A 27,032-nucleotide genomic window follows, 5' to 3' on the forward strand; every position below is an offset into this window, starting at 1 on the left:
CCAGGAAGTGTCCACCTCTTCTCAAGAAGAATTTCGAGTCCTATTTCCCCCACTAGAAATGTCGCTGGGAGGGCATGGTCAAGGTTGAGGTTCCTTAAGGACGATTCATTAGCTGTGTGTTCCTAAATATTCCGCGAAGCCCCTGACTGGCCATCTGGTAAACCTCGGCTGCAATTCCCAAGCGTGACCAGGTGAGGGCGCACTGGCCAACTCCGCAAAGCCAGACCCAAGGCACAGAGGGACACTGTGGGTCAGAAGCATCCTTTCCTATTCAAGGATCCTCCCCTAACACACACACAGACACGCACATGCACGCAGGCCCCCGGGGGGCGGCTCACGGGGTTGAGGGACTTTGACCTGCCTCCCAGCACAGCCCGTGTCCTTCCTTCCCACAGCCTACCAGGTCACCCACCGGCTCAACGCCACCACGGCCAACACGGCCACCGTGGAGGTGCTGGCACCCAGCGCCCGCCAGTACACGGCCACCGGCCTCAAGCCAGAGTCCGTCTACCTGTTCCGCATCACGGCCCAGACCCGCAAGGGCTGGGGAGAGGCCGCCGAGGCCTTGGTGGTGACCACCGAGAAGAGAGGTGACCGCCTGCTGGGGCTGGGGAGGCTTAGGAGACAGCCAAGGCAGAGGGGGGAGGAGGGAGTCCCAGCCAAGCCAGGTGCTCCTGCCCTGTCCTCGCGGGGACCTGTGGATCAGCCAGTTACGAGCCACATTGCCCTGCCCTGGAATGGCAGGAGGGTTGCAGTCTCTGAGGTCGGGGTCAGCAAGCGCTTGGTGGACTCCAGAAGCCAGGCTGGGAGGCCCCGTCCCGAGGATCGCACTCTGCCTCAGCTACTGGGTTTCTGAAGGGGGGCGTTGGTGAGACCAGCCTCGGTCCCCTCGCCCCTCCGCTCAAAGGCCAGAGGCCAGGCTCCCCTGAAGCGGGCTGAGACCCCGATTCCTGTAAACGTGGTTCGTTACACCGTGTTCCCAGGAAAAACCAGTAAGACAGCAGTTCTCAACTGGGAGTTGTCACAGCTAAGAGGGAGCTACGACCGGCATCTGCAGGTCGGGGGGCACCCAGAAAGCTGCCAACACCCTACAGAGCACAGGACGGCCCCGTAACACAGACCTGGCCTCCCCAAGTGCCCGAGTGCTGAGTCTGAGCCCCAGCAGCAGGGCCTGGGGTGGCGAGAAGGAGGCCGGGTGGGCAGGGCATCCGGTGGAGCCCCACCGAGGGAAGCATGGGCTCCGTCCCACCCTGTCAGGGACCGCACATGCCCCGTCTCGGCGCTGGGCAGGCGGGGCCAAAGGACCTGGGTGTTTGGACCTCCTCCCTGCCAGCCCCAGGTTGGGCTGCCCTCAGGAGATCTGAATTCCCAGACACCGGGGCCTCCAATGAGCTGAGGACAGGTCACGGACCAGGAGCCACGGAGCCATGGGTGCTGTCTGTCAGGACTGTGTGCACAGAAAGGGGCTAGGGCTGCGGGTATCAGGTGCCTCCTTCTCTTCCTTGAGAAAGCTCACCCCCCACCCACTTCCTGGCTGACCCCCCCTGCTCCTCTCCCCCTCCACCACCTCACAGACCGCCCCCAGCCCCCCAGCAAACCGGTGGTGCAGCAGGAGGATGTGAAGGCGCGCAGCGTGCTGCTGTCCTGGGAGCCGGGAAGCGACGGGCTGTCCCCTGTGCGTTACTACACAGTCCAGACCCGCGAGCTGCCCGGTGGCCGGTGGGCGCTGCACTCGGCCTCCGTGAGCCACAACGCCTCCGCTTTTGTGGTGGACAGGTGAGGCCCCGGGCCGCTGGCAGCTCCCCTCTACCCCTCCCAGTGCAGATAGCTCCAGAGGGGTTCCCGGGGTGGGGGGGAGCACTGGAGGAGGGCGTTGGGGGGTCTCCAGCATGCTCCTGGAGCCTGCCCACCCCCAGATGCTTTCCACGGCCCCCATCTCCCAGAACCCCACCTCTGGCTCTGTCCTAACCTCCCCCACCCCGCCGCCCCTGCTCTCGGGAGCCCTGCGAGGGCTGCCTCTTCATTACCTATTTCTGGAGCCTAGAAGCCCCTTAGGGAGGGCCTCGCCATCCCTCCTCAGCCATCCCTCCAGCAGACAGCACCTCCCTCTCCATCTGCAACAGGGGAGTGGAGCCGGCTCCGAATTCTGGCTTCGATTTAATTCCTCGTGGGTCATATTTTTTTATATTCTTGCTGACATTACCCAGAGTTTTGAGCAATTCTCTCCTCCTCACCCCCCACCCCCAGTAAATCAAAAAGGAAGACGTTTGCCCGGAGAAGAACAAGGCTTATAGAGATGAAGTGCTGGTGAACTCTTGAGAACCTTGACCACTGCTAAGTTTACTAAATTCTAGAAAGGGATGGCGTTTCCCCGGGGAGGAGTTTGCTCACAGGGAAAGCTGTCAGTGCTCTCCTAGTGGCTTGCCCCTGTGAGGTAGGAGATGTGGAGACAGGGCCACCTGGGGGCTGGAAGCGAAGCCACACGTGGGCTGGCATCAGGCCCCGGAGGCCCTGGGCCCTATAGGCCCAATGGAACACTCCTAGCTTCTGAGCCTTGACGTTCCCATCTGTGTAACAGATCAGCGCCCTCTGCCCCAACCTTTCCCCTAGCAGGGACGGTGGGGTGAGGCATTAGGGGGTACCTCTGTTGCTTGAAACTTCTCATCCCCGCAGGCTCAAGCCTTTCACATCCTACAAGTTCCGCGTGAAGGCAACCAATGACATTGGGGACAGCGAGTTCAGTGAGGAGTCGGAGCCGCTGACCACTCTGCAGGCTGGTCAGTGACCCCCTCCACTCGAATCTCTTTCTCTTGGCCCACTGGCACTTCTGGGGCACTGGGCATTCTCTTCGGACGGGAGGGGCCCCCAAAGGTGGGAGGGACGGAGGGCCCAGTAGGCCCTGTGTCTGGCTCCCTGGGCAGAGTCCCAAGGAATTTTGGGCCGGGGGGCCTTTGCCATGGTTCGGGCTCCCATGCCAAGCCCAGCATCCTAATGTGTTCTGTTTCTGCTGTCCCCAAGCTCGTGGCCAACCCAGAAAACCAGTGAAGGGGCGTGGGGGAGCCTTAGCAGCGGCAGCGCAGAGACCTGTGACTCCAGGGACAAAGAGGAGGGGGCTCTGGGCTCTTGGACGCAGACTGGGGTCAGGGCTCTGGGCCTCCTCCCTCCACACTTGCAGAAGAATCTCCTCCCTGTGGCCTCCCAGGGGTCCCAGGCCCCAGCCCCCGGAGCTCACGCGTCTGTCTCTCTCCCCAGCGCCCGACGAAGCACCCACCATTGTGTCGGTGACGCCCCACACGACCACCTCCGTGCTGATCCGATGGCAGGTACGGCCCGGCAGCCAGAAGATGGGCAGGAGCCCACGGCCCAGGAGGACTTAGGCACCCCCTGTGCGGGGACCAGCAAGGCGACAGCCCTCAGCAAGGCTGGAGCATCACACACACACACACACACACATACACACACACACACACACACAGCGGTGCCTCCCGTTCTGCTCTCCAGATAATCCTCTCAGGCAGGCCCTCCTCCAGTCCCTTCCTGCAGACCAGGACCCAGTCCTCAGGGAAGTGACACTAATGGGCCGGGTCGCATAGCTAGTAAGTGGCAGAGTCAGGCTTCGTGCCCTCAGAGCTGCCATTCGTGGGACAGAGAAGTGCATGGGGCTTTCAGGGCCCCCAAATCCCCATGAATCCTGGCCCACCGTCTGGGCGCAGAGAGAAGCCCCTTTCTCCACTCCTCCCCCGTTGCCTGTTCTTTGGTGGGTACTGTTTTGTTTTTTAAGATTTTTACGTATTAGAGAGAGCATGAGCAGGGGGAACAGTGGGCAGAGGGAGAAGCAGGCTCCCTGCTGAGCAGGGAGCCCGATGTGGGGCCCGATCCCCAGACCCTGGGATCATGACCAGAGCCCAAGGCAGACACTTCACCGACTAAGCCCCCCTGGTGTCCCTGGGTGGGCACGTTGTCCTGCCACGGTCTGAGGAGGTCCACCAGATGCATGAGACGAGGCTGCCAGTCTCCACCTGCAGACCCTCCCATCCCCTCTCAGGTCCAGCCTCTGGACTCTGCAGGTCACCCACAGGGGCCCCAAAGCAGCAAACCCTTGTCTCCACTTTTGGGATCAGAGGGGCAGGCGGTTGTCCACTGCAGCCCCCCTGACTGGAGACCCCTTGAGAGGAAACCAGAAGGGGCCCGCAGCCCCTCCCCAGCCTGAGGCCTCACGGCAACAGGACACTCCATCCGGTGGAAATGACCTCATGCGGCCAGAAGCCAGGACAAGGCCGGCAGAGCCCTGGGCCATTCTGGCGAAGGGGCAGGGAGATGCCAGCAGCAGCCAGGGAGACAGTGAAGGAGCTAATACAAGACTGAACCCCTTCAGTGGGATTTTAAAACTCAGTCTCTTAAAAAGCCGCTTCCGCCTTCTTCTAAAGCCTGTTCTCCCACCTGGCCATGGATGGGAGCAGAGAGCCAAGGAGACGTTGATAAAAGGCAGGGCAAGGCCAGTGCCTCCAGCAATAGGGGGCGGCCTCATAGGAACCCCAGGAGACACTGGTCAGGTGGGAGGTGGCAGGGTGGGTCACCAAGCCCAGGGAGGCTGGTGCTGTGTGCCCTTGGGCAAATTCCTTACCCTCTCTGATCCTCCCCTCCTGCTCCGGGAATGGGAATGGCACGGAGGGAGATTCCGGTCCTCCCTGCCTTGCAGGGACTATTGCAGAGATGAAATCACCTCATTGGAAATGCATCTTAAATTAAAAATGCTCAGCATCCTTTTGATTTCTTTTCCCAGTGACCACTCAGGCTCGGCCCTGTGGTCACAGGAGGCAGCATGGGGAGGGAGGGAGGGGGGCAGAGTGGAAGCAGGTGAACCTCAGTGTTTCCTGCCCCTCCCCATTCTCCGCTCCCTTCCCTGCAGCCCCCAGCGGAGGACAAGATCAACGGCATCCTCCTGGGCTTCCGGATCCGGTACCGTGAGCTGCTGTACGAGGGGCTGAGGGGCTTCACGCTGCGTGGCATCAACAACCCGGGGGCCAAGTGGGCCGAGCTTACCTGTGAGTGGCATCTGCAGGGATCAGGGGACAGTGGGGCGGGTACACTCCCCTCCCAGCCCAAAAGCTTTCAGCTTCCTGGAGCCACCCTGACCTGAAACCCGCGCCCTTTCCTGAGTGTGCTTCTTCCCGCCACCCCCGTCCTGTTCAGCCACTGGGTGTTCACTGAGCACCTTCTGCATGCCGTCGGACACTGGAGGCACCGCAGTGAACAGGAGAGATGTCCTCTGCCCTCTCGGAGCTTGTGGGCTCAAGGAGGAGGGGTGCTCCAGAAGTAAACTCACAATAAATGTCTAAGACGGTTGGCATGACGGCCTTGGAGGCCTTTTCCAGGGGAGCCAGTGCCAGGGAAGGCCTCCCAGAAGATGGCCTTGGCGCTGACCCTGATGGATGATCCCAAGTGAACCCCCCGCTCCGATGCTAAGGGGAAAGCCCAGCAAAGGGTCTGCTGTGGAAAGGGCCAGGAGCCAACCCCGCCCATCCTGACGACCTGCTGGTGGAGGTCACTGTTCTGTCCCGCTATCCTCGGATCTGGCCTGTGAGTCCCGGGGGAGTCATAGCCCCGGGAATGATGTGCTTGCCCTTTGGGGCAGGAGAGCGATGGCTGGCCGTGGAGGACCAGAGGCAGGGGTGCAGTCACCGAGAGAAGCAGGCGGCTGGGGCCAAGGCGGCGGCTCAGAACGGACTGGAGGGCCGGGATGGGAGATGCTGTGTGCCATGGCCACCGTGACCGGCTGGCGGAGGGGCAGGGAGTGGGCAGGAGAGAGGAGCCCGGGGACGGGGGTCCCTGAGCGGGTGGGAGACGGAGAGCGTGCAGGGTGCTCTCTCGTAATTCCCCTAAAGCATTCGTGCCTTGGCGTCTAACGAGTATTGGCGGACAGAGAAATGGATGGACGCGGGGTAGAGGAATGTTCCCAGAACTCCGTGTAGCTGCTTGCACGATTTCTTTCATGTTTTAGCAGACTGTGCTCGTGGTTGTGATTTCTTATGCCTGGGGATAACGCAGTCCTAGTTCCTGGTAGTAAAAGGGTTTCTGGTTCAGAGGAGAAAATGAACACCCTCCACGGTATGGGGATGGTTCTGTCAAAGTCCCGCCCCAGACGAGGGAGCGACTGGGGACCATGGGTCCCCCCAGGGCCAGTGGGGACGGGGCATCCCCCAGAGCCGTCCTTAGGGTGCCGGGCACCAGGGGGCTTGCGGTACCCTGTGTCGTCCCCCGCCCCTGCCGTCGTGCGCACTGTCTCTCACTCCTGCCTGGGGCCCCCCACTCACCATCAGGCACCCTGACACCCCTTCTGTCTGCTTGTGTGCTCCCAGCCCCCCCCCCGCCTGCCCCTCTCCTCGGGGTGTCTGCGGAGCGGGGTATGTGTACTAACCTCCTCTGTCTGCTGTCTCCCCCTGGCCCCCTCGGCCTCCCGCCCCGTAGCCATGTACGCTGTGCGGAACCTGAGCCGGCCCAGCCTCACGCAGTACGAGCTGGACAGTAAGTGTCCCTGCATGGCGGCTCCCGAGTGGGGCTCAGGCCTTCCACGGGGATGGGGAGCATGGGGTTTCTGAGGACACCCGAGCCCGGGTTGAGGGCTGCGCCCTCCTCTGGCCCCTTGAAGAATGGGGTCGCCCTAAGTGCATGTGACTTTCTGGAAACATGCAGAAATGTAGAGCGTGACCAGGGAAGCCTGCGTCCATCAGGTGCAGAACGGGGGAGGGAGCAGCTCCGGTCTTGTGCTCCATGGGGGGACTGCGGCAGGGGATGGCCGGAGGTCCATGGGAGGAGCTCCGGGTCTGCTGCTTGGAAAGGCAGGCATCCACGGCACGGCCGCCCACCTCTCCCGTCGAAGGCACTTTTCTGCACGGCTCTGATTCCAGGCCGACCCCCCCTCCAGAGTGAGTGGAACCCCCACTGTCCCCCAGGGACCTGGGGATGTTCCCAGGGGGATGTCTGGTCCAGTCTCGCTCTCCTTCTAAAGTCCTTGGTTCTCCCTTAGCTTGGGCAGAGGGACCCTGTTTTCTGTACGATGCAGAGTGTGACACCATGTTGTCCTTCCCCTTCCTTCATCAGCCAAGTGGCCCACACAGGCAGTGTGGCCGGTTAAATTAGGGTGACTCCCCCACCCACATTCCAGCAGAGGGGCAGAACTCCCCCCGAGGAAGGGGAGAAGGGCAGGGTGCCCAGGGAAAGAGGTAGGAGAACCTTCTAGCCTCCCCCCAGCCAAGCAGGGATGGCAATTCCCATCCAAGGTTTCAGGGCCCATTTTCGTGCAACTGTCTTGTCTCCCAGCTTCCGTCCAGGCATCCCCACCCAGGACCCCCAAACTTGGCAAAAACTCAGCGTCTCTTAGCCCAGAATTCACATCCAATCAGCCCCTTCCCTGAGGGGACAGCTGCCTGATGGGGCTGGGGCAACTGGGAGCTTCAGGTGTCTGCCATGGTAGGGACAGGGTGATCTGTGACCCGTGTGCCCAAGACAGGCTGGAATGGGTGACCTGGGACCCGTGTGCCCAGGAGAACAGCACTGATTCGCACGAGCTGTCCCCGCGCAAATATTAATAGGGTCTCTTTGAGTCTCAGAAGTGTCTAGTGTGCTCACCCTCGGCTGGGAAGCCACCCACAGGCATCCCATGTCCCAATTCCCGGGGGGCGGACCACCTCCCAGCCACCCCAGTCCTTCCGTCTTCTTTCCTGAACCTTTAGGCAGGAGCTAGAGTCACAGATACGTCATCACAGGCTCCGTCCTCCGTGCTGGCTCTGTCCCCTGCAGGGCAGTGACCTCTCTGTGCTTCTGCCCCCTACCCCCAGATCTGAACCAACACCGGCGGTATGAGATTCGGATGAGCGTGTACAATGCCGTGGGGGAGGGACCCTCAAGCCCCCCCCAGGAAGTCTTCGTCGGGGAAGCCGGTGAGCCCACCCCCCTCCCAGCCCCAGCTTCTCCCACCCCGGAAGTCCAACTAGAGGACATAGGGGATTCGGGGGCTCCAACCCACCTCCTCGTCCTCCCTGAAGCCCACTGTGCCCCTCACTCACGACCTCTCACGCCCTCCAGTGCCCACTGCGGCGCCCCGTAATGTGGCTGTCCACGGTACCACGGCCACACAGCTGGATGTGACATGGGAGCCACCACCACTGGAGAGCCAGAATGGAGACATCCAGGGCTACAAGGTATGGGGTGCTCCAGCAGGGCAAGGGTCTGGGGGTGGAGGCAGGGGGCCCAAGCTGCCTGATGGGGCCGGGGCAGCTGGGAGCTTCAGGTGTGGTGGGGACGAGGTGACCTGTGACCCATGTGCCCAGGACAGGCCGGAAAGGGTGACCTGTGACCCGTGTCACAAGCTGGGGCAAAGGGCCAGCTTGGGAGTGGGAGTGAGCCCTGGGTGGTAGGAGGGAGAGGTCGGCAGGTCCACACCGGCTCCCTTGGCTGTGGGCACCCAATCCCCAGGAACATTGTGCGCTGACACAGCACCACACCTGGCCTCTCCGGCAGCCTAGCCCGGCGGAGCTCAGAGGCAAGAAGCCTGGGCCTTGCTTCAGGCAACACCCCTGACCCCAGTCCCCCAACTCCCAATGCCAGCAAAAGACCCCCCCAGGTGGTCCTTGGGCCAACCCCAATTACAATATTGATTTGACCAAGTGGCAGGGGCGCCCTCGCTGAGGATGTAGAAATCTCTGTTTCAAATTATTTCCAGATTTTAGAGGATGTCACGTGTCCTAACAGAATTCAGTTCATCTGCAGCACGCTCCGAGCCCTTTAGAACTCCTTCACTGTTTGGAATGCCTGTGTAGTCGGCAGAGTATAGACATTTGCACCCATTGTACAGATGAGGAAACCGAGACCCAGTTGAGGGGGTGGACAAGAGCACAAAAGAAGCAGGTAGCCAAGAGTCAGATGCCAGGTCTGCCAACCCTGACCCTGTGTAGGGCGGAGGGGGGCACGGCACACCACCACCCAGCAGAGGAGGCAGTGGACAGAGTAATAATGCTCTGTCTCCTTGGTCAGAGCCGCTGGCGTGTCTGAGGCCTGTGTCCTGGGCCAGTGCCCAGCGCCACTCTGATTCCTGCTGGGGGGTTGTTCCAGGGGAACAAGATGGGGAGTGTGAGATACGCCCCACCACGAGGCCTCATGGTTTGCTGGCTCAGCCCCCTCATTGCACAGGCAGAAACCGAGTTCCCGCAAAGGCCAGGGGCATGCCCGGGTCACCTAGCTTGTACTGTAGTGGCCCCAGTTGAAGACAGAAACCCACGTAGGAGTCTTTTTCCACCTAGGAGGTAGGAGGGAGGAGGGAAGGCATCTCACCTAGGAAGGATGATACACTGCCCAGGAGTGCCAGGGGGGAAGGCTTAGTCCCAGACCCCCAGCACAGGCCTCCCATGGGAAGGAGGAGGAGCTGGGGCAGAGCCTGCCATCGTTTGCAGCCAGCGGACTGTCGAGGTGCGGAAGTCTGCAGCAAACATGTAGCCGCAGGAAACACGCGGACACACAGACCGCGTCTATCACACGGCAGGTGTCTGCGTGCTTGGGAAACACGGAGACATTCGGCATTCTTAGCTGGGGGCCCGGGATGGCCCATCCCAGATGTGCATTAGCCTCCACGATAATTAGCACGGACGTGCAGGATGGGCGGACGTCGCCAGCCAGTGGGCTTGGTTTGGGTCTGACCGAGCTGTGACGTGTTTCCCGGGTGGTCACGCCCATGCAGCTACGGTCTTTCAGAGATGCGTGTGTGTTGAGCTGTTATTTTGTTCCCAGCGGTGTTTCTCAGTCTGGGAGGAAATCAGTGAACAGAGAGGCGGCATGAGCTTAAATTTCAGGGGAAGAAGACCAACAACGTGCAAAACAAGCTCCTCCAGAGGGTGGCAAAGGTGGTCCGCGGAGGGCATAGAGCAAATGAGCCGGGGGAGGTTTGGAACTTTAAATAGGGTTGTTAGGAAAGGATTTAATGGGAACTGGATACTTGGGCAAAAATGAAGAACAGGGTGAGAATCACATGTTCTTCTTGGAGAAGAACATTCCAGAAAGAGGAAAAGACAAGCAAAGGTCCTGGGGTCGGTGGGTGCTTGGCATTTACAAAGCTCAACTAAGAGCCCAGTGCGTCCCAGTGTGTGTGTGGAGGGCAGCGTGATAGGAGATGGGTCAGGCAGTGACCTGGGCTACATCACCCAGGACCTGAAAGGGCTTTGGCTGTCACTCAAAATAAGAGGACAGCCCTGGAAGGTTTGGGGCAAAGGGGGGCCACAGGTGACTTGGGTTTTGAAATGGGGAAAGCACGAAACCACAAAGAGGGGGCTGAGTCATCTAGGTGAGGCATGGCGGTGGCTGAGGCTAGCCAATAGCGCAATGAGAGGTATTTGTTCTCCGGCTCGTTGGAATGATGGAGCTGGTAGAATTTGCTGAGTTGAATGTGGAGAGTGAGAGAGGATGTATAAGCAATTTGATGATGGAGCTTCCAGGCACAGAGCTTCCAGAGCCGGAAGAGACAAAAGGGGGCAGAAGGAGGAAGCTTGCGGGGGAGAGCTGGAGTCGGCTTGAGACGTCGGTTGGACCCCAAGGGGAGACGTCACATGAAGCCGATTTCCATGTCTGGAGCTCAAGAGCGAGGGTCTAAGCTGGACATGTGAATTGTGGAGTCCACGGCATGTAGGTGAAAGCCCAGAGATTAGACCCAAATAGGAAACCCAAGAAGAATGAAAATTGAGAGACCTAGGACCAAAAAAAAGGGACTGAATTCTCAAAACCTACATAAAGAACGTACTTCCCGGAGTAGGGAGGACTATGTTATACTGAATACTGCTGAGAGCTCAAGCAAGATGAAATCTAGGAAGCAACTATAGCCCAAGGACTCAATCTGGCCCCCACTTGTTTGTGTAAATAAAGTTTTATTGGAACACAGCCACACTCATTTGTTTACAAATTGCCCGTGGGTGCTTTTGAGTTACCACAGAGATATGTGGCCTGTAAAACCTGAGATCTTTATTACCTGGCCCTTTCCAGAAAGCCTGCGGAGCCCAGGATTATTGCATTAGCCAGGTCAAGTTCACAGGTTACTCTGACGGGGGGGGGGGCAGCTTGGAGGGATTGCAGAGAGAAGGAGAGGAGGCAGCGAGTACACATACCCCTTTTAAGGAGTGTTGCTTTAAAGGGAAAATGAAACAGGAATTAGAAACAGTCAACAGAGGGGTTTTAAGACTGAAGAAATGCCGGCTCGTCTGTGTGGATAATGATCCAGGAAGAGGGAAGATGTGGTGATCTAGGAAGAGCAGAAGCTGAGGGGAATGAGGTCCTGGAGGAGGTGAGAGGGGCTGGGATTTCGTGCCGGAAGGCGAGGTCGTCTCACAGAGGAGCCTGCCCTGCAGCCGGGACACAGAGGGAGGCAGGCAGAGGGTGTGGACGCGGGGCTGCTGAGGGTATGGGCGGCGCCCCAGGAGTGTGGAGAAAATCTCATCTGATTGCTTCCGGGTGAAGGAGCCTCACGAGGGGAGGGGAGAGGCAGGGGGAGCAGTGGATGAGATCTGGATGTAGGAGATGCACCCAAGGCTGGTGCACCAGGGTGGTGTAGCACGGTGAAGACTGAAAGCTTGAATTCCCTGTGGCGGCGTGTGGCTGTGGTCCGGATTCAACCAAGGCTTAAAGCTGGCCTCTTGGATCTGATGGAGCCCTAAGCGCAGGGGAGTGAAATGGTAGATACGAGGGGGGGATGACTTTCTACATTCATTGTCTGCATCTGCACTCGGCAAGTCCCATCTGTGTGCTGAGAACACCCAGATCTCAGGTGTTGACCTTGGCCTTGACCCTGCACCCCTAATTCAGCGGAACTTTGTCCACTATATTGAGTGCCCGTCACTGGGAACGGTACATGAACAACCATATCAACTCTCTCTCTCTCTGATACCTACTGGCATCGGAAGAATCTGTTTTTAAAGGTGGGCGGGGCTAGATGAAAGCAAGGATTTCTGGGTGACGAGATGTCCTGAGTGCCAGGTGGGGACCCTGGCACTAGGCTTCCTCCAGGCAAATTGAGAAATTGAGGTCCATGGCTTGCAGCAATCTCCTCGGCCAGCAGGTGGCGCCAAATACTCGCTGATCGTCCCCGGGGCGGGAGGCTTGCGGCTTTCCCGCGTGTCTCTCGGTTCAGAGTTCTTGACGCTAGTGAGGAGTCCTGAGCTTCGCGGACAACACCATGGCTCAGGGATCACCTGGTGAAGTCCCCGTGCTCGCGAATGGGGCGCTGGGGGCTCAGCCCCAGGCCGGCCTGCTGGCCTGCAGGTGAATTCACCAGCGGGGTCCTTGTCAACCGGCAGGTGCTTTGCAGCCGGTGAAGGGGGAAGGAGGGTGGGCCTGACATTCCGCATCCCTAACGAGCTCCCAGCTGATGGTGATGCCGAGAGGCTGGTCCTTGCACTCTCCTCTCCGTCGGGGCAGAGTCTACCCACCCGGCACTTCCCTCCCCGGCTCAGGGTCCTGAAGCGTGGAGCTGACTTCTTCCTCCTGTAACCGTGTCCCGTATCCCGAGGGCTGGTGGGCCTGTGCTGTGCTAAACACTCCCGTCTCCGGGGCGCACAGATACGTGGGGTCTGTGCTCTCCTGGGACTTAGCGCGGCAGAGACTGAAGTATTCGCTGTGAAAAGAAGGTTCTGGAAGGGTCTCTAAAACCGCTCTTAAATACTTCTGTTCCCTGAGGGGCGCACGCCCGCTGTGCAGGGCGTGTGGACGGCACCAACGAGGGCATCTCTGCGACCCTGGGGCTGGCAGGGGGCAGGAGGAAAGCCGAGTGCGTCCACCTCACTCCCACGATTGGCTGTGCCCACAGATTTATTTCTGGGAAGCGCAGCGGCGCAACCTCACAGAGCGGGTGAAGACGCTTTTCCTGGCCGAGAACGGCGTGAAGCTGAAGAACCTGAGTAGCTACACCGCCTACATGGTCAGCGTGGCCGCCTTCAATGCCGCGGGGGACGGGCCTCGGAGTCCCCCCACCTGGGGCCAGACGCAGCAAGCAGGTGGAGGAGAGGGGCTGCGGGGGGAGGGGCCACCGGGCACCTGTGCTCCTGGGGTGGGGGGCGTGGTAGACGCAGCCGCCTTCTCTGCTGAGACTGGCCTCCAGAGGCGGAGAGCAGCGCCCCAAAAGAGGGGGCCTCCGTGAGAGTGCTCAGAAGACAGAGGCTGTCCCCAGAGAGCCTTGGAGAGAGCCCCCAGATGTCCCCAGTCCTCCCCACATCTTGTAGCCCGCCAACCCCATTTCTGGCCGGGCCTTGTTCTGACCCAGCTTTCTGGGTCACGGCGGCACTGCCCCGGCTTTGTTCCTTCAACAAATATTTACTGAGCATCTTCTAGAAACCCGCCCTGTGCTAGATGCTGGGAGCACAGCAGCCCAGGTCCCCACCCTAGGGAGTGCTGACAGATCGGAACCACCTGTCTAGATGAATCTGCCTCAGTGCTGTGAGTTTGACCAGTAGAAGGACACGGGCAGGGGTGAACATGTGGCCTCGGACAGGTCTGTCTGCTGCGGCCTCTGACGGCTGACAGCTGAGACCTGAGTGGAAAGAGCCCAGCGTGGGAAGCCTGGAGGAGGGGTTCCGGGCAGAGGGAGCAGCAGGTGCAAAGGCGTTGAGACCGGAGGGGATTAAAGGAGCTTTAATGGGTGACCTGAGAGGAAATGGCCCAAGAGGGTCGGGGAGCCCTGGAAGGAAGTCTGGGAGGGATTCTCAGTGCGCTGGGGAATCGTTGGTGGGTTTAAGCAGTTGGCCGACAGGATCCGGTGTATGTTTTTAAAAACTCACTCTGCCGGCTGTGCGGAAGACAAACTGACGGACGGAAGAGGAGGGAGGTGGGGAGGCCAGTTAGGAGGCTGGATGGTGAGGGTCAGAACCCTAGTGCCCACACGACCAGTGCTGTCCAAAGACCTTCTCGGGCAGATATGCCGCCAGCTCCTTCCAGAAGCCCCGGGATGGGTAATGCAGGTATTACCCATTTCGGTGAGCAGAGGTAGGGATGCTTCATGCCCAGGACCCCCTGGCCCGCCTGGGGGGAAGCAGAGGCTGGAGGCCAGGATGGGTGAGCTGGTCTTGGGCTGTCTTCACTGCACGGCAGCTCCTTCCCCTGACATGGGGTTCCCTCCTCGTGGATTAAATACGAGCCTTTTGTCCTGCACCCCCTGGAGCATCCTTTCCAGCCTGCTGCTTCCCGTCCTATTAATTTGCTTAGAGGGCCAGACTGTGGGGTCAGTTCTTAAGCATTGTCCTCTTTGGGGCCAAGCCACGACTCCAGGGAAACCTTTTTCCTCCCCCGGCTCCCGAGGGTCTGGCCTCTCTGTCTGGCCGCTCATCCAGACCGCTCTCTGTCAGTGTCCCAGGCCGGATGTGAGCCCCCGGGAGCCTGGACGCTTCCGGCAGCAGGACAGAGTGTCCTGACCCATGTCCCTCTTGCTTCGGGGAGGCAGGAAAGGCCCCCTGAGCTCGCCTCCCTCCTTCAAAGACTGTGGGCTGGGGCTGCGTCCCGGAGCTGGAGCGGAAGCGGGGTCCAGATTAGCCTCGGCTCGGTGGGGGGGGGCAGCCCCGGACAGTGAGAACAGCCCGGTCAGCTCGCCTGAAGCCAGCTTTGTGCTTCCTTCCCTTCCTCTCTGCCCTCCCCACCAGAGTCCCCCCCCCCCACCACGGCCCCCAGGCTCTCAGGGTCGTCCCAGGCTTCTCCAGCCAAGAAAGCATCTCTCCCACATGGTTTGACCGTCCCTGTTTCGGGCTGCTTCTGACAGCACGGTCTCTCCGCGACAAGCCCTGGGGCCCCAGGGACCAGAGAAGGGCCACACCGTGGCTGTTCTGGTATCTTCTTATTCATCAGCCGCCTCATACTCTGAGGCCCCAGTGGGCGCTGCTTTCCCCACCAGGGAGGGTGAAAGACGAGCCCCACAGAGCCAGGACCTCGCCTGACCCCACAGTGGCCCTGGAGATTTAGGGCCACTTAGCAGGAAGAAAGGGAGTACGCTAACTCTAGGGAAAAGACAGTTCTCTTCCCTCCCCATCCATGGACTCTGGAATTGGAAATAGAGGGGTAGCAGCATCCGTGGGGGAGGGGAGGAGCACAGATGACCTCTGAGGACCCCCTGCCCTCTCTCTTCCTGGGGCCCAGACCCAAGAGCTCCTGCTGGTTTCTGGAAGCCACCCAGGGCTTTGAATGTCCGTGGGAGACCAAGACGAACCCTTTCCTGTCCCCCTGCAGCTCCCAGTGCTCCCAGCTCGGTCAAGTTCAGTGAGCTGACCACAACCTCGGTGAACGTGTCCTGGGAGGCCCCGCAGTTCCCCAACGGTGTCCTGGAGGGTTACCGGCTGGTGTATGAGCCCTGCACCCCAGTGGACGGTGAGTGGGGCCCTCCCAGCCCGACTCCCAAGGCCTTTCTCTTGTCGGGGTCACTGCACAGCCTTGGATGGGGTGAGCGTCTCCCCTGCTTGTAAAGGGAGACGCGGGGGCAGACGAGAGGAGCATTTCCCCAGCAGCAATCAGGGGCACAAAACCGAGCAGCACCCTAGTTCTCCCGAGTACGGCCGGAGCGAGGAGGGGAGGAAGGGAGCCTACGGGGGCTGCGGCATCCCACGGTGGCCAGGCTGCCATCCCGCCCAGGAAGGTCGGGGAGCCCCTGATGGCCCCTCCCATGCCTGTCCCCCAGAATTTAGGGGGTCACCCTTATTCCTTCTAGGTCTTTGCCTCTTGTGGGGTCAGGAACTCGTTTGAGAATCTGTTAAGAGCCTTGGAGCCTCTCCCTGGAAAGTACAAGTCTGGGGGTGTCACTGCCCCCCTTTCCCCGTGAACCTCCATTCAGGAACCCCGATGTGCAAGTTGCCTTCCTCTCGCCTGGAGCCCTGTCTGGCTGTCGTCTGGCTGTCCTTAGAGCCCCCAGTGACCCCTGCCCCACCCCTTCCTCCTGGCCCCGGTGGGGACCCTTCCCTGCTGCCAGGCTCCCAGGCAAGGCCATGCTAACCCTGACCTTGGATGTCAGACCCTTGCCAGCTCTCTACCCCCACGCCGATGTGAGTGAACCCAGAAAGCACGGCCATCTACTTAGAGGGGCTCCTGGCTGGCCGGTCTGGTTCCAGAGCCCAGAGAGGACTCGGGGGTGTGGCTGGCTCACAGGTGGTGGCCTGATGGCCTGAGGTCACCTGCTCACTCTCACTTTTCCCTGACTACAGAGCCTGGCCAGAAGGAGGGCCAGAGCCCTTGAAGAGCCAAGGGGGCCACAGTCCTGAGCTGGCCAAGGAAACAATGGCCCTCAGTCTTCACCGTCACCTGGCTGCCAGCAGCTAGGTCATACGGCAGAGCAGCACTGTGTTCTGGGACACTGGCGGGGGTGGGGAGGGCGGGCCAGGAGACATGGTCAGGTGTAGGCCCCGGGAGAGGGGCCGTCTCCACCTCGGAGGAAGGAGAGGGCGGAGGTCACGGGGACAAGGTGCAGGCGACCAAACAGGCTCTCCTCACGGTGGCCTCTGCCTGGCCTACCCAGGGGGCTCCCGGCCCCTTTCCTGTTGAGAAGACCACAGCCCAGACCCATGTGGGATTTGCTCAGAAATGTCAGGGAACAGGTACCCAGTGCCGCTGTTCCGGGCGCCCCGCGGGTGACTTCCTTCAGAAGGGCCGCTCGAGCTGCCATCATTCTGTCATCAGATGCCTGTTTATTCGTAAGATAGTCTGGCCATTTGCCAGGTCGTCTTTTATTTAACCTCCTAATGTGCTGACCTCAATGCTATCGATGCCCTCATTCAGCGGGACAACAAACCACAGCTAGGGCAGGGGACGGCCAGCACTGGGCTGTGACCTGCGAAGCCCATATCCCAGGGGTCACCACCTTGCTCGGGAGGAACATGGAGAGCAGCCTGGGTCCCGACCCCTGGGGAGGCTGCCGGGCAGGAGAATTTGGGCCCAGGTAGCACGGAGCACAAACCTTGACCCCTAAAACCATCGTAGCCTCCCCTCTGGTTGTCGTGATTTTCGGGTGCATTGATGGAGGGCCCGCGGGGAGGGCCCTTGCTGGTGGACCCGAGGGTGTCGGCTGTAGGGCCTGGCTGCAGGTTCTCCCCTCCAACTCTGGACTCAGGTGATGTCTCTCCCAGAGCCCTTCCTGAAAGGGGACCCTTGGGATTCCAGTTCTGTGGAATTCGGGGGGTAGAGTACATGTGGGGACAGTGGTTCAGTGAGACCGGTAGGGAGCTGCTTCCCACCAGATCCCGAAGGACACTGTGTACTCCACGGACAGACAGTCCCAGCTCCTCCCAACTTCTCCAGCCGTGGACCCCTTTCTCCCAAGACCAGCCTGCAGGACTGCATGTTGGGGGAGCACGGCTGTGTGGCCTGGCTCCAAGGCCCCCCTATGGCCACCACCTGCCCTCATGGTCCCCCACATATGCGGTACTTCCTTCCCAGGTGTCAGCAAGATCGTGACAGTGGATGTGAAGGGTAACAGCCCTCTGTGGCTGAAGGTCAAGGACCTGGCGGAGGGGATGACCTACAGGTTCCGCATCAGAGCCAAGACCTTCGCCTACGGGCCGGAGATCGAGGCCAACGTCACCACCGGCCCGGGAGAAGGTGAGGGAGCACAGGGCAGACGGGGACTGCTGCCCTCCGCACCCCGAATTCAGCCCCTGAGTCAGAGGGGGTGTTCGGAGCTGTGCTAGATCCTGGAGGTGCGAAGATGCGGCGGGACGGGGTCTAGTGGGGACAGAGCCACAGCCCGAGAGAGTACAAGGGTGGGGCCTGGGGGGCGGGGGAGGAAAGGAGAGCATCCAGGCCACAGGCAGGGGGACCTGTCAGGCTGCGTCCTCCCTAGACAGGTGACAGAGGGAAGAAGGAGCAGGGCACTTAGAGGCCAGGCTGGGCACTGGGCCTGAGTGGGGACAGGAGGGGGACGCCAGGGACCAGGGCCCCAGAGTGGTTCTGTCTGAGTTTGTGACACTTCTTGAGGCCAGCCTTGAGCTGGGGGAATTATTTTGGCACCTGCTGTGGTCAAAATTTGTTGTCCAAAGTCCTTGTCACCCAAGCAGGATGTCCCTTCCTGAACACAGAAGCCACGGCCCAGCCTCTGCTCCCTCCTTCCCTGAGAAAGGACATAGCCCATCTCAGACTTTCCCTGAAGCCCCTACTCCTCTTCCTCCTCCTCCCTCTTTTCCCTCCTCCTGCTCACTGCCTGTGGGCCCGAGCTGAGCCGCTTAGCTGCTCAGCTGGGCGGGGGAGGGGTGGTGCAGCGCAGAGAGGCTGCCGGCCCTGGCCTCTCACCTGTCAAGCAGATGTGTTCCTCCGCGCTGGGCTGGGCCGGCCACCCTGCACTTTCTCCTCTTGGGCGCTTTCTGTTCCCCGCCCCGGGTTCTGCAGAGAACCCGCCAGCTCCTACAGAACAAAGCCTACAGGGCCCCGGAGGAAGCTTCCAGAAGATTCCGCGCCCTCTGCCCTGCACCTGCCCCCTCCCTCCTGTGCGGCCTCTTTACCTGAGCCAACTTCCCTGGGAAACAAAAGCTGGAAGCAAGCGGGCAGGGACAAAGGGAGGCGGGGCAGTGGGGACAGGAGAAAGCTGGAGGACAGGCTGTTCTAACCTGGGGCTTGAAGTGTCCCTGGCCTGGCGTGGGAAGGGGGCGGGCAGGAAGTTCAGAGGAGGCAGTGGGGGTCCCTCTGAAACAGCTGAGCTGTGCCCGGCAAGTGTGGGCGAGCAAAGGACATGGCATCACACATCCTCTTCTCTCCAGGCCAGGTGGCTGGGAGTGCTAGAAGCTTTGGGTCCAGGGGTCAATGACAGCTGTCAGCCTTGAGTTCTGTCCTGTGCAGAGTGAGAACTCGGGGTCCCAACAGCACTCTCCCCACCCATCACACCCCACTTGAGCTGTGTCCCACACCCCTGACCCCTCAGCCGCCTTTGTTCTGAGCTGTAGGCGGGATGCACATTGGGGAAGGAAGGAAGGAAGATGAGGCTCTCTAAGGTCACAGGTCGGGACTGGACACGGGCCGGGCGGTGGGCAGCGCAGCTCTGGTCATGAGTCCCCGGCCGCTGTCCAGCTTGCCAGCTGCCCTGGGCCTGGAGGATCTTTAGTCCGGAGCTGGATTGCAGGCTCCTTGCCCGGAGGCATCCACAGCCGACACTCGGCGCTCACTCGGGCCAGCCCCAGCCGTCACCCCCGCACCCACTCACCGACTTGTTCCCCCCTCCCCACAAGTGTGTAGGGAGCACCCACTCTGTGCCCAGCTTTGGGGGTGCAAGGCTCCAGGTCTAGTGGCGGACAGACACGTAGACCACGCACAGGGTCAGGGCTTGGGGGCCAGTGAGAGTCCAGGGGACAGGCGCCCCCAGAGAGGAGGGGCTTGGGACCCTCCATAGACAAAACTGGCTCACTCCTCCAACTTCGCAAGTGAGCTCTCCCCTGCTTCGGCTCCTGGGGCTGGTGTCCAGGTGGCCGACGTGACGGGCTGCCACGCTGGTGCACCCACCAGGACAGCCAGCGGCAGAGCCCACGCTTTCCTCCTGGGCTCCCAGCCTCCTCCCTGGCCCAGCGGGGGTGGGTGCGTTTCAGGCAGGAAGCAGGGAGGACGCTGCCATCCTAGGCTGGGAGACAAATGTCAGGGAGCCCTTCGGCCCCTCAAAAACCGACCCCCCACTTATTCTAGGCCCATTCCACCATCATCACACCCACCTCTACCATCGCCCCAGGACACATCTCTTCAAGCCTTACAGTCCAAAAGGGCCTCACAGATGGGGGAAACTGAGGCACTGGCAAGTGATGTGACTTGATCAGAGTCACCCATCTAGTGAGTTCAGGTCTCCTGACTCCGTTCCCGGGACCTTTCTGGCATTTCCCTGTATACCTCTTCTGACTTTGAATTTGGAACAAGGGGGTGTGGGTGACCCAGAGAGCACAGCTGCATCAGCAGGACAGGCCTGAGACCCAGTCCTCGGGCCTTGGCGCTCACAGGGTTTCCAGAGACTCTGGCCAGGCTTGGAGGGTTTGGCTGTACAGACCCCCCCAGCCAGAGCACGGGGAGCTGGGATGGAGGAGGCCGTGCCACCCCTTGCCCACCGTGTGCCGTTTGCAGGTGCCCCCGGACCGCCTGGAGTGCCCATCATTGTGCGGTACAGCTCCGCCATTGCCATCCACTGGTCCAGCGGAGACCCGGGCAAGGGACCCATCACCCGCTACGTCATAGAGGCCAGGCCATCAGGTACGCACTGCCCCGAGCCAAGCGCCTCCCTCTCTAGTGGGTTCCGGGTCTCATGTTCTCCTGCCGCTGGAGTCCCTCCACCCAGCGGCCTTGTGTCCTCCTGAGAAGGCTCTGGTCCCACTGCAGGTGAAGCTAGAGGTGGCCCTGGGGCAAGTGGGAAATGGAGGGTCACACCCTTAGGTGGGGACTCCCCAGGGTCCCCTGGAGAATGGCACTTCGCACCAGGTGAGGACCAACTGGAACAGAAGATCATTCAAGATACTGGAGGAGCAAAGAGTTGGCCCCTCGCCCCTGCCCCCGATTAAACACTGAGTCTTTCACGAGACCCCACTGACCAGTGTCCCATCAGGAGGCCGGCTGTCCCCCGGGGACGCTGGCTACCGCCTTGAGGTCCGCCTCCGCCACTCTGATGATCTCAGCAGTTCCGGTAACTGCATCAGGGGTGGTGAAGCCTGAAATCGAATCACAAGTCCTTCCAGAGCCATCGGGGACTGATGAGTCGCTCCAGGGGGCTGCTGTCAGCACTCCTGTGTCACCATCGCCCGTCGCCGTGACACCTGCTTCTCCCGGCTCCCCTTCCCCACAGGAGCCCTGGGCCAGCTCGCTCCGTTGCTAGGTTTCCCAGCTCGTCAGAGGTGCCAGGGCCAGGGGAGAGCTGGAGGCTTGTTCTTGGTAATCCACGGCCCCGTGATCGGCCGGCAGAAGTGGAGAAGGGCCAACAGCACAAATAGCAAATAATAATCAGAATGGGAGGTAGTCAGGCGTATCAGTAGCTAATACTTCTAATGAGAGCACCGAAGCATCCCGAAGGCAAGCTGAATACCGTGGGTCACTGAGCGCTAATATCTCAACAGCCAAGAGATCACGCCTGCCGTTCCGGGACGCAGCCACCACCACCCCCCCCAACCATTGCCCTCATCTTGTGCTAGTAATGGCAGTGGCAATCGCTATTACGTTTAGCAACTCCGATCCATGATCCGTTGTAGCTGGAAGGTGTCTGCAGGGCTGGCTGTCCCCCCACCCCCGATGGTCCCTCCCCAGCCCCCGGTGCCGGCTCCTGAGTCAGCCAGGAGAGCACAGCGTGCTTCTCCCCACCCGCGCCCGTGCCTCTGCTCTCCGTCCAAGTTGGCCGGCCGGGATGCCAGGCTGTGGAATGTTGGCTCCGGACTCCGGGCCTGCTGATTTTCCAGCGTTCCCTGGGAGGCCCAGCATGGGACCTGGGGCTGTGCCTTGGTGCACACAGGTGGATTCAAGGAGGAACCCCCTGAGGTCTGTGAGGGCGGAGGGCAAGGGGAAAGCTGGGCCTCTCCCTGTGGCTGCTGTAGACATCTCCCCACCTCCGTGCCCCCGGGCTATCCATCCTCCTCCTCTCCGGGACGTAACTGCTCTTATCCCGTGCTCCCCGCCTCATGGTCGGTTAGGATCGCCAAACAGGACCTCTTCCTACAAACTGGAAGCTGCCAGGCACTGCAGAGCAAGGAGCGAGGGGCTCACTCAAAGTTTCCAGCCCAGGAACCCTGCCGTGCATACCAGCTGACCACTGGGGCTGGAGGCCGGAGCCCCAGCATGACTTTCCAGCAGCTTCAGGCCTGGCCCCGTTACCAGGGTCCCACCCTTTGTTTCTGTGCGGGGCAGAACAAGGTTGGTCACACAGTAGGTCAGAGACCCCAGCTTCTGCCAGGCCGCAGGGTCCTGGATGAGCCCGCCCAGCCAACACTGAATCCGCCGCGGACCTCAAAAGGCACCTTCCTGGACACCCAGCGGTTTCTCCTTCTCCCCGCCATCGCCGTGGGTGTGAGAGGTAAAGCCCTTAGAACCACAGCTCTCGGCGAGGAAGGAGTCACTGCTGTTGGGTCATCACTAGCATCTCTGTCACTGTGACTGTCACCGAAAGCGAATGAGAGCTTTCAGGGGGCATGAGAGGAGAATGGATTTGCACTCCAAAACTCGGATCTCAGGGTCTGCAGCACTGAAATCGCAGCCCGTGATGTTCAGAGAAGGTCGGGGTAGAAGGTTTGCATCCAGTCATCCCCCCGACACTGAGAGGTCACCCGTGCTGGGCGCTGGGCTTCAGAGGTGAATGGGGCACAGTCCTGGCCCCGGAGGGACAGCACAGCCTAGCCGGGGACAGCCACAGGGTGCGTGAGGCAGCACCCGAAACAGAGACATGAGAGAGAAAACGAGGCCAAGCTCTGGATCCCGAGCCTTTTTGAGGACAGGAGGACGCCCACGGGTCCCACGGCTGCCAGGGGGAGGGATCTGGATGGGCAAGGCCAAAAGGCGTCTTTGGAAGATGCCGACACACTCTTGGTCCCCAGTGCAGAGGTGACAAGGCGGGGGATGGTGCTAAAGTTCCTGACGTTGGGGGGAAGCGGCTACAAGTGTGGGGAAGGAAGCAGAATCGTCAGCCCCTGGGTGGGCCAGGCCGGAGCCCATGCGGATGATGGACTGGGGAGCTCAGCCCACCAAGGTGCTTCTAAGCTCTCTGGTCCCCTGGACCCTGTGAAAAGGGTGGTTTAACCCTTTAGTTGCCAAATCAGCCCTTCCCCAGCACAGGGAGGGGGACTCACTGTCCTTCCAAGGATCACGCCAGCCCCACTGGCCCCGCGTGGAGCCTCTGGCCAGGGCCCTCACCTGGCCTCCACATCCCGGGGCCTGGCAGGAGCTCGCACTTCTCTCGTGCGGGGCACCATGCCCACTGCTCCTCTTGAATGAGGTGGAAATGAATTAGGTCCCCAGGGGGGCGAGACCCAGAGAGCAGTGGACAAGGGGGCAGCAGGACTGGAAGGGAAGTCAGGAGCGCAAAGGATGGGGGTGTCTAGGGGCAGCACACCTGGAGGACAGATGGGTGACCCCTCTAGGCTTGTCTGGGCCCCTTCTCCTCAGATCTCTGCCGCTCAGCGAGGAGGCCACTGACGGTGGGCGCCCTCGACCCACACCCTCCCCGGCGAGCCCAGCCCTCTTGCGGCTACTTTCAAAAAGGTTCTTCTTTTTACCTGATGCCACTACTGTGTGTATTTTGAATAGTCAGGGGGATGAGAAGAAGGGCCCAGTGAGGGAAAGGAGGGTGTACCCATGTGTCGCAATCGTAGGCGGCCTGGTGGAGTCACGCTGACCCACACTTTTTAAGGATGTGAGAACAGGTGATCTGACTTCCACACAGTCACCAGAATGCGAAGCCACCTGTGGCTGGTGACATGGGGTTGGTTGGGGCCATGTTTGCTACATACTACGTGTTTTATTTAATATTTTACAAGCATTTTAGTAAAGGGAACAAAGAGAGACTCCAAAAAGGCATCTGTTGAAAAATGCCTTCTAAGATTCAGTGTTGATGGGGCAGACCAGGCAGGCCCTGCTCTCAGGGGCAACAGGTAGGATGGGAGGGGGCTCCCCGTCACAAGGCGTCTCCCTCTCGACCCTCTTGCAGATGAGGGGCTATGGGACATCCTCATCAAAGACATCCCCAAGGAGGTGACCTCCTACACGTTCAGCATGGACATCCTGAAGCCAGGCGTGAGCTACGACTTCCGGGTCATCGCCGTTAATGACTACGGCTTTGGTACCCCCAGCAGCCCCTCCCAGTCTGTGCCAGGTACTGCCGGTGGGGGGGATGGCACCCCGTTGAAGAGCCTTGTGGCAGAGGCTAGTGGTGGGCAAAGAAGAGAAGCAGGCAGCAGAGCCCCAGATGTGTTGGGGTGGGAACCAAAATGTATTGTCCTCTCAATTCTGCCAACAGTGAACTCTGGGCCAGGGCCTGGGTCAGCTTTGAGCTCCAGAAGAAGGGGGGTATATGCATCTTTGGGGTTCCTTTGCAAGGATCCCAGAAGCTCTGGGCCGGGGGCTTAGTGGGGCTTGTGGATGAGTCAGTGGGTCCAAGACAACACCTTCTATGAGCTCATCACCCAAGAGATTCACCAGGCCATAAACTACATGTTTCTATGGAAACCACCCCAAAAAACAGAGTCAGCGGTCTATGAAGCAGTGTCCAGGGCTGGAGGGAATAGGTCTGCCATCCCTCCCCGTTTTCCTCTCATCCTTCCCATCCGGCATATCTTGGAGGACTCGCAGAGGACTCTAATGCCAAAATCCATGACCCCAAATCCAGTCACTAACCAACTTTGAATACCAACGCCCCTTCCCTCAAGGCAGAAACATAGCTCAAAATTGTAACCCACTGGGTGAGTGTCAGAAACCTGGCTGCCTCCGTCCTCCCACACACATTCTCCCTTGTCCCGATGGATAAAACCAGATCGCGGGAGACAGAAGAGCCAGCCCCTCGTCGGGCAGCCCCCTGGAGTAGTAGTGGTTATGCACAAAAAGCGTGGTACTGAGGGCTTTGAAGGGAGGGGAGGTCTGGCTGGAGGAAGCATTCTGAAGACCCGCTCACGTCCACCCTCCTGACTCCCCTCACTCTCAGCTACTGGAGAAAGATGGAGTCCTGACCCTGGGAGCAACTCTCCCAGGCCTATCACACGCCAGATGGGTACTTTTCCAATACAAGTCTGGGGCCTCCCTGCCCAGGTAGCCCCTAGGCCATGGGTGGCAAGAGGGGGAGGAAAAAAAAATAGCATGCACACCGGGTCTTCTCAGTCCTGTGTCTTTGGCAGACATCACTAATCAATCCCCGTACTCTTTCCTGGTAAGTCCAGAGGCAGCCTCAGAGCTCAGAGCAGCCTGCCAGGCATCCCCTTACCGGCACTTGAGATTCAGCTCTCCCGGCCAACCTTGTCTTGGGTTGTGCCTCACTGGGATGACACAGACCTTGCCTGGGGTCTGTGGTAGGGTCCCGGCTGCAGTGGGAGGCGTGGAGGCGGGAGGCAGCCTAGCACCCCAGACCTGACGTCCCCGTTCATGTTCCAGCCCAGAAGGCCAACCCTTTCTACGAGGAGTGGTGGTTCTTGGTGGTCATTGCCCTCGTGGGTCTCATCTTCATCCTCCTCCTGGTCTTCGTGCTCATTATCCGAGGCCAGAGCAAGAAGTACGCCAAGAAGACAGACTCTGGTGAGCTGAGACCAAGCCCCGCCGGCCAGAGGGGTCTGCCTCTGTTTTGGCAAGGTGGGGCCGGGGGTCCTCTCTCTCCTAGGGAGGCGTCTGCCCTGCGAGGAGGAGCAGCCTAGGGCCTCTGTGTACAGCCTCCATCTTCCGTTTGGTCTCACCTGTAGCGAGAGAGAGAATGAGCCACCTGGCCGGGTGGGGGAGGGGAGGCCAGCAGTCTAAAGGGGTGACATAGGTGACTGGATCCTGTCTCCCCCACCCCGCCCCCACCCAGGGAACAATGCCAAGTCTGGTGCCCTCGGCCACGGGGAGATGATGAGCTTGGATGAAAGCAGTTTCCCTGCTCTGGAACTCAACAACCGGCGGCTGTCCGTCAAGAATTCCTTCTGCCGGAAGAATGGCCTGTATACCAGGTAGAGGGCTCTCTGCACGGGTGAGGGGCAGAGGCCAGAGGTTTGGGGGCCAGCAGGGCCCAGGGCGTGGAGGACTCGGGGGAAGGCCACAGAGCAGGCTGTGCCCACTTAGTCTCACTGTCCCAATGATGGCATTTGGGCTCAGGGGCCGGGGACAATCAACAGGGCCCAAGCAACACAACCAGGCTATGGGGGCCCCAGGCCGGTGTGAGAACACGGTGGGGAAAGTCACAAGGAGGTGGGGACACAGGGCTTCTGACAAGGACAGCCAAGTGCAAAGAACTTGTACAATTTTGTGACCCAACCTACTGCCTTTTGGAGCCAGCTGCTTGGAGGAACAGGCCCGAGGCCAGGAGAGCCACCGGCCCCAGCAGTGAGGCGGGCCCCACAAACGTAGGCGAGGCAGACACACTCGAGTGACGGGTGCCTGGAGTCCCCCCATCATGGCCTATGCCTTACCTGCCTCCTCCCTGTTCTGGAAAGAAAGGGCACTCAGAGTATGGACACCCTCTCCCCTGGGCCCTTACGCACGCGTCTTACAGACCAGTGTTCTCCTTTCACCCCACGAGCCCGTGCTCCCAGCGTCGTCCTCAAAGGGCAGCACCTTGGAAGAGCCAGTCAGGAAAGGTCCCGGCTGGCGGTACCCTTGGTTCCGTTTCTTCCTGACTTCTCTCCAACCCTGGGTCCTGTTTCTTCCTGACTTCTTTCCAACCCTGTGTCCCCTCCCCTACGCCACTCCCCGGCGCGGGCTGGGGGGCCCATTTCCAAGGGCCAGGGCAACTGCTGAGGCCCACCTGACCCTCCCCTGATGTGACCTGGCAGTTTGATGCTCCAGGGAGCTCAGGAGAGCTGCGGGGGGAGGCCGGTCTGCAGCCCGGGAGCGCCTGTCCTTTTGGCCTCAGCCCTATTAACATTCCCAGTTCATCGGAGGGGCACTCGGGCCAGGCACAGCTCACAAAGCTTCTCTCTGTCTCGTCCTGGAGGGAAGAGGCGATGTGTGTGTTCATCAGGAGGACAGAGGGAGGAGCGTACAGGCCAGCAGGCCCCGCTCTCATCCCCCGCCAAAGCCAGCTTTCCAAAGAAAGAGCCATTTGAGGCCGCGGTGGTGGGCCCAGCAGGTCCGCCGCAGCCCCGCCGCGCTGGCTCCGGGGCCCTGCCACATGGAACAAGGGGGCGTTTCACGGATGACCCGGCCTCGCCTGCCTCTCACGCCCCCAGAGTACACACACCAGGGCCCCCGCGTGTCCCCTACCCTGCTGTGTACACACAGAAATCCTCTTGACGCCAAACCAGCCCCGGGCTCCTGGAGTCTGACCCAGCCCTGGTGACACCGTCAGCCCCCTACTCGCCCTGCTCGTGGCCAAGACAGCCTGAGCCTGACACCCCTTCTCCCCTGTCCCAGCGTCACGT

At 60.5% G+C, this 27,032-nt stretch overlaps 1 protein-coding gene across 1 annotated transcript in view; it reads left to right on the forward strand.

Moving 5' to 3' along the window:
- SDK2 (sidekick cell adhesion molecule 2) overlaps positions 1-27,032 on the forward strand; it is a 245,342-nt gene that overhangs the window by 207,145 nt on the left and 11,165 nt on the right. Inside the window, exons 29-43 of the mRNA XM_032870716.1 lie at positions 396-590; positions 1,575-1,776; positions 2,674-2,777; positions 3,253-3,323; positions 4,910-5,045; positions 6,469-6,525; positions 7,839-7,940; positions 8,086-8,201; positions 12,842-13,028; positions 15,244-15,381; positions 17,437-17,598; positions 20,089-20,214; positions 23,642-23,806; positions 25,075-25,215; positions 25,484-25,622. Coding sequence (XP_032726607.1) covers positions 396-590; positions 1,575-1,776; positions 2,674-2,777; positions 3,253-3,323; positions 4,910-5,045; positions 6,469-6,525; positions 7,839-7,940; positions 8,086-8,201; positions 12,842-13,028; positions 15,244-15,381; positions 17,437-17,598; positions 20,089-20,214; positions 23,642-23,806; positions 25,075-25,215; positions 25,484-25,622 — 2,041 coding nt within the window. The remainder of the gene's footprint in view (positions 1-395; positions 591-1,574; positions 1,777-2,673; positions 2,778-3,252; positions 3,324-4,909; positions 5,046-6,468; positions 6,526-7,838; positions 7,941-8,085; positions 8,202-12,841; positions 13,029-15,243; positions 15,382-17,436; positions 17,599-20,088; positions 20,215-23,641; positions 23,807-25,074; positions 25,216-25,483; positions 25,623-27,032) is intronic.

This window comes from Lontra canadensis, unplaced genomic scaffold (assembly GCF_010015895.1).
Source record: "Lontra canadensis isolate GAN:19392208 unplaced genomic scaffold, GSC_riverotter_1.0 scaffold41, whole genome shotgun sequence".
Classification (NCBI taxonomy): Eukaryota; Metazoa; Chordata; class Mammalia; order Carnivora; family Mustelidae; genus Lontra; species Lontra canadensis.